The sequence below is a fragment of the Pleurodeles waltl genome, chromosome 3_1 (assembly GCF_031143425.1).
Source record: "Pleurodeles waltl isolate 20211129_DDA chromosome 3_1, aPleWal1.hap1.20221129, whole genome shotgun sequence".
In the NCBI taxonomy this organism is placed as follows: Eukaryota; Metazoa; Chordata; class Amphibia; order Caudata; family Salamandridae; genus Pleurodeles; species Pleurodeles waltl.
In genome coordinates, this window is record NC_090440.1 from 70,958,287 (window position 1) to 70,966,298 (window position 8,012).

The window sequence follows — 8,012 nt, forward strand, 5'->3', positions numbered from 1 at the left end:
CTAGAGTCAGAGAAAAGCCAAAACCCAAGAGTAAGCAAAGTCTACTAAATATTTAAATGGTAACCACAAAATTAACTTTTTTACAAGTAAGAAGAGATGACAGAGAATCCTATTAAAATCAAAAGTAGTGGTACAGTAAAATGTTCTCATTGGTCCTTGTTAGAGAGTAAGAATTACCTATTTAAAATATCTCTATTTTGTCTCATTTGTGCATGTCTAATGGAACTCTCTTTGGCTGTTGCAGGTGCAGCACTGCTGTGAATTAAGATGTCCCTTCAGATGATATCAGTCACCAACAACTCATCATTGATCCAACCAGGGTTTTCTCTCTTAAGAATTAAGGATGAGGTTTTCCTTTTCGGGCAAAAGGGATGGCCGAAACGATCCTGCCCAACTGGAATTTTTCTTCTCGATTTAAAAAATGATGAGCTCAAACTTAGACCCACCACCTTTTCTAATGACTCTTGCTACCTCCCACCACTGCGGTATCCAGCTATTTGCAACCTAGCAGGGAACTCTGAGGTGGAAGAGAGTCAGTATCTCATCCACGGCGGGAAAACACCCAACAATGAACTCTCCAACAAGATGTATGTCATGTCCACCATCTATCGCACAAACAAGAAGACCACCTTCTGCTGCACAGAGAAAGAACTGGAAGGAGACATCCCTGTGGGACGATACGGCCATTCTATTAATGTTGTTTATAGCAGGGGCAAAAAGATGTGTGTGATATTTGGAGGAAGATCTTATATTCCCCAGGGGCTGAGGAATTCAGAGAACTGGAACAGTGTTGAGGACTGTGAGCCCTGTGTTTTTTTGATTGACCTTGAGTTTGGATGTTCCACCTCGTATGCCCTACCACAGCTTCAACATGGATTCTCCTTCCATGTTTCTTTGGCCAGAAACAACACAGTTTACATTTTGGGTGGCCATTGCCTCAAAAGCAATAGCCGCCCACCAACATTGTACAAACTAAAAATTGATTTGCCTCTTGGTAGCCCATCCATAAGCTGCACACTGCTTCCCGGTGGTTTGTCATTGTCAAGTGCCATTGTCACTCAGATTGGCAGCAAAGACTTTGTTATTGTTGGCGGTTATGAATCTGACACCCAGAAGAGGATGGTGTGCCATGCCATCACCCTAGAAGATGACAGCATTGAGATCTCAAGGAAAGATAGCCCAGAATGGACATCAGAGATCAAGCATGGCAAGATCTGGTTTGGCAGCAACATGGGCAATGGTGCTGTGCTTTTTGGCTTACCTGGAGACAACAAGCAGCAGGCAACTGACTCCAACTTTTTCTATGTCTTGAACTTTGGGCAAGAGAAAGTCACAGAGTCTTGCAACATGGCGAGCACAGAGGATCAAGAGGACTCCATGCCTCTGGAAGACTCAGAAGAGTTTTATATCACGGCTGAGACCAGTCTTTATGATGACGATGACACTTATAATTCAGACGACGACGAAGATGAGTCAGAAACAGGCTACTGGATCACCTGCAGCACCGGCTGCGACATTGACATCAACACCTGGGTGCCATACTACTCCACTGAACTCAACAAACCAGCTATGATCTTCTGCTCCAACGGAGACGGTCACTGGGTCCATGCCCAGTGCATGGGCTTGTCAGAGACCATGCTGCTGCATCTGTCACAAGAAAACTCCAAATATTTCTGCAACGATCACAGCAAGGTGGCAAGGGACATGCAGACGCCGAAAAAGGTGCCTCCAGTAAAAACAACCTCCATGAAGGCTCTTCACCGAAAAACACCCAGCAAGGTGCGAACTCCCATCAAGAAATCTTTTATCAGAAGGTTGTTTCAATAGAAGTATGATATTTCTGTTTTTTTAAGTGCTTTGCATAAACATAGAAAGCATTTATTTTGCATGCTAGAAAATGTTTGGGCATAATATCCCAGAACGTACCACATAACGGGCATCTCAAGCAATAAACGCCAGAAGATGAAGTAAGCATTTTGCATTGGTATTGTGATTCTAGATTGAGGAAGAGGTTGGTGAGATAAGATTTCAACAACCAGGGAGAACCAGCTTTCTAATGTCAAGGGCTCAAAATAGGAGATTTAAGTGCATGGATTTAAACAGTGGTGCTTGCATGGTCCAGCAGTGCAAGCAAGTGGATGCATCTTATACATACTTTGTTCAGCCATTGATCTTGCAGGACTGCTTTCTATCATAGGTAGAGGCCAACAAGTGCCAGCATGCAAAGCTCTGTTGATTAAAATGCTGTGACCGACCCAGAGATCACACATGGCATGGGATCCGTTCGGCAGGTTTGGAAGAGCCTCTCAGCCAATGCATCGGAACATCAAGCAGTAAATAAGTTAAAGATCCCTTAACATATACAAGTACAAATGAATGCCTTCCCTACAAATGTCCCCATTACAAGGTTGCCAGTTTTTGGAGTGGGATACCAGGTTCAGAATCCCCAATTCTGTCTGTATCCTTGCTCAACAAACTGTTGATTATGGGTTTTCTTCCCACAAAGGGAAATAACTCCACAGACCCAGAGGTCTGTGAACTGTTCCAGGTGGGATTCCCCAATTTCAGAAAAAAGTGCCACTGGGACAGCTGGTTTGAGTAAGGATGGGATGGTGCAGTGTCAGAATAGGCTTGAGCCTGTTGGGCAGGTGGGAGCAGCATTGTCTGCTCCTCCGCCTTGCTGTGTAACAGGGTCTGTTTTCTCCGGATCAGACATTATAGAGTTTAGGGTTTGAGAACCAGACAATTCAGCGCCCAGAACAATCACTTTTGGTGAAAGTCATCCACTGACAACCAGGGCCTAACACAGAGAAGATAACGGAAAGGCCAGAGTTAAGTTGAGCTATCAGCACCACTGGCCCATAAGTAAACACAAAGAGACACCCCACCTCACATGAGTTAGTTGCACGTGGTTCATCATGTGCTATCCTACCCCTGTCGTGTGGATCATTCTCTTGCTTTACAGCTAGGACTGAGGTACACAGATATGCATCCATACTGGCCTCCTGGAAAAAGAGATCAACGGCGAAACAATCATGGCAGCAGATCTAGACATTCACTGGTGACCTAGAGGGACTATTGTATAAGGGAAAGGGTGTGGTCAATCAGCACAGCATTCACGGGTGTGGGTGGCATATTGGGATAGTGGTGGGCTCATACAAGCCTCCATGAAATTGCCAACACCTTATAGCCATAACAAAAACCAGCATCAAAATGCACTCAACCCCTCCCTGAAGCCAGTGCTTAATTTGTGCTTGTTGTTGCCGGTGCTGAGCACCAGCACTTATTTTTGAGGGCCGGTGCTTATTCTTCTACCTCAAGCATTTGCTGCGAGCAAAAGACACATATGTGAAAGACGGAGGAAGGGAAAAACGAAAAAGCATCACAAAGGGAGAAAGCAGGAAGCTGCTAGAATGAGCTGAAGGGGTGGGGAGTGGCTTTAAATGGATTGAAGTGGCCCGAGATGCCTTCAGGATTACACTGCCGTAGTATTCCGCGTTCCCACATTTAATTGCAGCCGCTGCTTGTTTAAGAGGAGGGCTTTGGGCACCAGCACGTTTTTATTTACAAATTAAGCACTGCCTGAAGCTGAGAAGAAGATCCCACAATTGGAGAAGTCTCCCAGGAACCTGTACACATCCATTCCTTTTTCCAAAGACTAGCTCAGATAAGCAGATGCAGCATGTGGGTGAGGCCTTCATGTAGATTGCAAATGACCTGCCATGGGTCACATGGGGCTACCCACTTGGAGGGGGAAACAGAAGCAGGTTTGTCCTGCTGTCACAAAAAAAAACAGATCCAGCAAAGGAGCCACCATCTCTAGTAAGGGTGGATGCAGCCACAGTGGACTCAAATGTTCCTGGCGTGGCACCAGCTGCAAAGTGACACTTCTGCATCGCAAACAGGAAGTGCCAAGGAGTAGCACGTGCTGCACATAACCCCCTCTCTGTGGCTATAGAGCCTGTACCAGCAGCTAAGAACAGCAGCTTCTTCCCTGAGAGCAGGGCAGGCAGGAGCCTTTTCAGCCAAACATAAACAGACTATTCAACGTTGTCATTGTAATAAGATGAAAATCCACTTATGTAACACAGTTGTTACATCATTACATTCACATAGCAGCCATCTCATACGAGGTGATTTCCCTAAGAATTCAAGGTATTCATTCACTTGCTAGCCTGTGTTAAACTATGGCAGTCTAGCTTTTATGGCTGAAAGGTCTGACAAGCAGAGGGGCTTAAAGATAGACAGCCTGCCACTGGCAGCCACATTGGGTACCCTCTATGCGGCTGACTAGGTCATGCTTCCTGGAGGTGGGGACCATCCTGCGGAATGAAGACACTTCAGGAAGGAGCCGTGACTTATTAAATGCATGCGTAAAACAGGCTACATTAACATGCATCACCAACACCTTCTGGGAAACCATGTGGACACCCATGCTCCATCTAAAACACAATTGCAAGCAAAGCCTACAGTACCCTTGTACTCCAAAGACTTCACCGACAACACAGACAACAGCAGATAAGAATGAAAATGGAAGAAGAACAGCACTCCCCGTGGCACCACACTACTGTAGAAACCCATCAACCAAAGTCAAGTACTATAGCAAAACCAGCAATGAAGCTGCGAACAAAAAGCAAAACACACCTCACGACAAAGATTGCACCAACCCGCACCTGACCCTCTTCTGTGGACATTTGCAGTGCCATGAGCATCTTCAGTAAAAAACTACAAAATATCCTACAGCACATTAACAACACAAATCGTTCCATTCTTTTATCATCCTGCAGCCGTCTTCCTTCACAGGGCTATCTCTTGCAGAAATCACTAGCATTCTCCACTTCCCCAAAGAAGATGATGTGTTACACACTTCCTTCATCAAAGGTCTCTCTGGAGAAGCTCTCTCACTCCTTCACACCCCTACTTCATACAGGGTATCTTTTTAGTAGCTCTCAAGACAGGCCAGTCTCTCTCAGTACTGAAGTTACCTGAAACAGACTGGGATGATTTGTCCAAATGCTGGCCACACACTCACCAAGATGTTCAAAACAGTAGCCACACTCAACTCCAAGATGACATTAACCACAAATATCTATTGCACAACTTCCAGTCTGTCTTCAGCTATTGCTGCACCTACTTTACACACTCTAAATGACACCTTCTTGACCACATAAATGCCCTTAGGGGCCTACACACCAATAATAGCCTCAAAATTCACCAACATGCTGATGATACACAACTCTTCTTGAAAGTCTCCTCAACTTCATATATACTTCCCAACACCTCCAACACAGCCTGCACCTCATTCAGACCTACATGTTCAACCCCTACCTCAAGTTCAACACCATCAAGACAGAACTTTTGTTGCATGCTAAAACTCCAAGCATCTACTAGCCCAGACAAGCTCAATGACATGCACCTTGACAGCTTGAAACCATAGCTTTTACCTAATGCCAAGTCACTTGGATTCACTTCAGACACACACCTCACCCCCAAAAAATAAAGATGTCATACCAGCTCTCTCTACTAAAAAAAAGAGAAGAAGTTCATCCCAGAAAGTGACCACTGTTCAAGCCCTGTACTCTTGCAAATGAATGGTGGCGATGTCTTGCTCCCTGGACTCCCAGACTCTACATTGAGTCTACCCCGCCCCTCAAGGTCATCTTATATGCTGCAGCACTTTTTATAGGTGGCCTGAAGAAATATAACCACATCAACCCATCCTGAAAGAACTTCACCTGATCCCCCTTCTATCCTATACTATCTTCAAAACCAGTTCCATCAGTTACATAGCAGTTACGACGCCCTGCCTCTCTGTCTGAGAAGCTCACCATCACCATTGGCTCTCAGGGCACCCTTGTGCAGGACACCATCAGACTAGAACCAAGGAAGTGTAAAAATATAAAATAGGGCAACAGGCCTTCTCCATCTCTGCACCCAGAACCTTGAAACAATCCATAAATCCATCTGGAAACCTACAGCCTTGAAATAATTTAGCTAAAAGCTGAAGATGGATCTTTTTAAAGAACAATACATCACAAAGCAGTGACAGTCAACTTCTCCTCCCAGACTCCTCGTACCTTTTCAGTTATTGATTGATTGTATCTTTGCCTTTGACCCTGGATATCACTCAGCTGTTTTTGGGATAGGTTTATGGCATAAAAATAAGAGATACATGCATACATACATGCCACTGTAAGCAGTCTAAATGTAAACAATCTGCAAAATGCCAAGGGTTGGTCCCAGAACAATGAGAACATGCCAGTGAGCCAGTGCAATTATTTGCTGTGTTAGGAGCTGTGTGTTGTGCTGAGGTGAGGCCTGTCAGATGGTTAAAGCTATCTGAAGCTAGACCTAAAAAGGTACCGGTAGAAGGAGCAAACCAAAAAGTTCTGTAGAGCGGGAAGTGTAATGGGTGAGATATTTGTACATACACAAACTAAAAATCATTGGCAAAGTTAATAGCTCTAACCTTGGAATTCGGGTGCAGTCGTTAATGTTTTTTAAATTCTTTATGGGGATTATATGTCACAAAAATAAAAAGTATGCCATCATCTGTGCCTGGCTGTCTTATACTTGCAATATTTTCAGTTATATCACACATTTAATTATTTGTGCTGAAGACAAGAATAAATCACCATCTAGCCAAACACGCAAATTGCAGGCAAATACAATGTTACTTAAATACTCTATAACATAGTATTGTAAAAAGGGTGCAGGCAAAATAAACAGCTTATATTTAAAGTGAAAATAAAAAGCAAATTAAATAAGAAGTATCCGTTTGAATCAGCTTTGCAACGGAAGAGAAATTAGTTGTTTTTAGACAGATATAAAAAATGTGCGGAGGGTTTCAGCTGTGACTTATAGTAAAGGGAGCCAATGGTAAAGTGGACTAAGCCACTGCCCAACGCTGTATGCTGTGGTGGGTGGAAGCAAAATGTGAATACAAATTTAAAAGATCAATGGATGAAGTCGGAGGACCAACATCCCTTCTATGTATGAAATGTATGTGTGATATTTTGGGGGAAAAAAACATCTGGCGAGACAACTAAAGCTGTCTAAAAGGTCAGACCTAAAAAAATCAGCAGGTGTTGTATTTAGCCTGGGGAATATTCTGCCACTGTGAATTGTTCACACTGGATTAATCTAGAATCCATGCTCAATTCAGCCTGAATCATCAAATAACTGAAAATCTCTGGGAAGTTTCCCTGGGGTTTTGGGTTAGAAAAATGTATGGTCTTGACACTTGTTAACACATTAATTCAACAATGCTTTCAGCTGTATAACCATTAGGCCACTTCTGGTTACAAAGCAAAATTTCCCTGTCACTTTGTTCCAAAGTACATGTAATCATCAGGTCTTTAGCAATTGTGATTTTATGTGTCCAAAGGTGGTCATGGTGTTCTGTTGTTAACCAGGTTTTGATCTATATCTGTTATTTCAATGAATTGTTTGTGTTATGACAAAACGTTGATTAAATGAGTTGACAAATAAAGGTATTGATTTTGGATGATTTATTGACTTTTTTTTACTTTTCTTGCTATTTTTCCATTTTTATTGATTTGCATTAGGCATACAGAAATATCTTAAAAGGAAACGATTTAATGATTTGGTTATTAGACTCAGTGGTTGACCAACTCTTCTTTAGCAGGGATGGTTTTAGACACACTAGCTGTTCCTGTCTCCTCTTTGTGCATTTTGTTGCCTCACAAGGACAGGTTTGTTCTTTGATCCTCGCAGCTGCAGGGACAATTAGCAAAAGGTGCAAGTGTTCTTCACTAAACATGATGCTAATCACTTTGCCTACAAAGAAATCTTATCCTGCAAAGCCGCGAAGACTGTCTGTGGTACATTAGTTGAGTATTCAAGTCTAGGTCCTAAATATAGTATAACACATTCATTATACTTGCTCTGCAAGGTTCATGTACATTGTCCCAACACAAATACTGTATGTTCTTAAAACATAATACAAAGCATCATGATTCTTCGGCTTAAACAGTAAATCTTAAAATATT

The 8,012-nt window shown here is 43.0% G+C and overlaps 1 protein-coding gene across 1 annotated transcript; it reads left to right on the plus strand.

The window, feature by feature from the left end:
- The first annotated feature begins 254 nt into the window (after window positions 1–254).
- On the plus strand, window positions 255–7,474 carry RAG2 (recombination activating 2). The gene has a single exon (XM_069221817.1). It carries the CDS (start codon window positions 268–270, stop codon window positions 1,825–1,827), a length of 1,560 nt encoding a protein of 519 aa, XP_069077918.1. The 5' UTR covers window positions 255–267; the 3' UTR covers window positions 1,828–7,474.
- Window positions 7,475–8,012: the final 538 nt, after the last annotated feature.

Coding starts and splice junctions, on each gene's coding strand:
- RAG2 (XM_069221817.1), top strand. CDS start 268: ATGTCCCTTCAGATGATATCAGTCACCAACAACTCATCATTGATCCAA.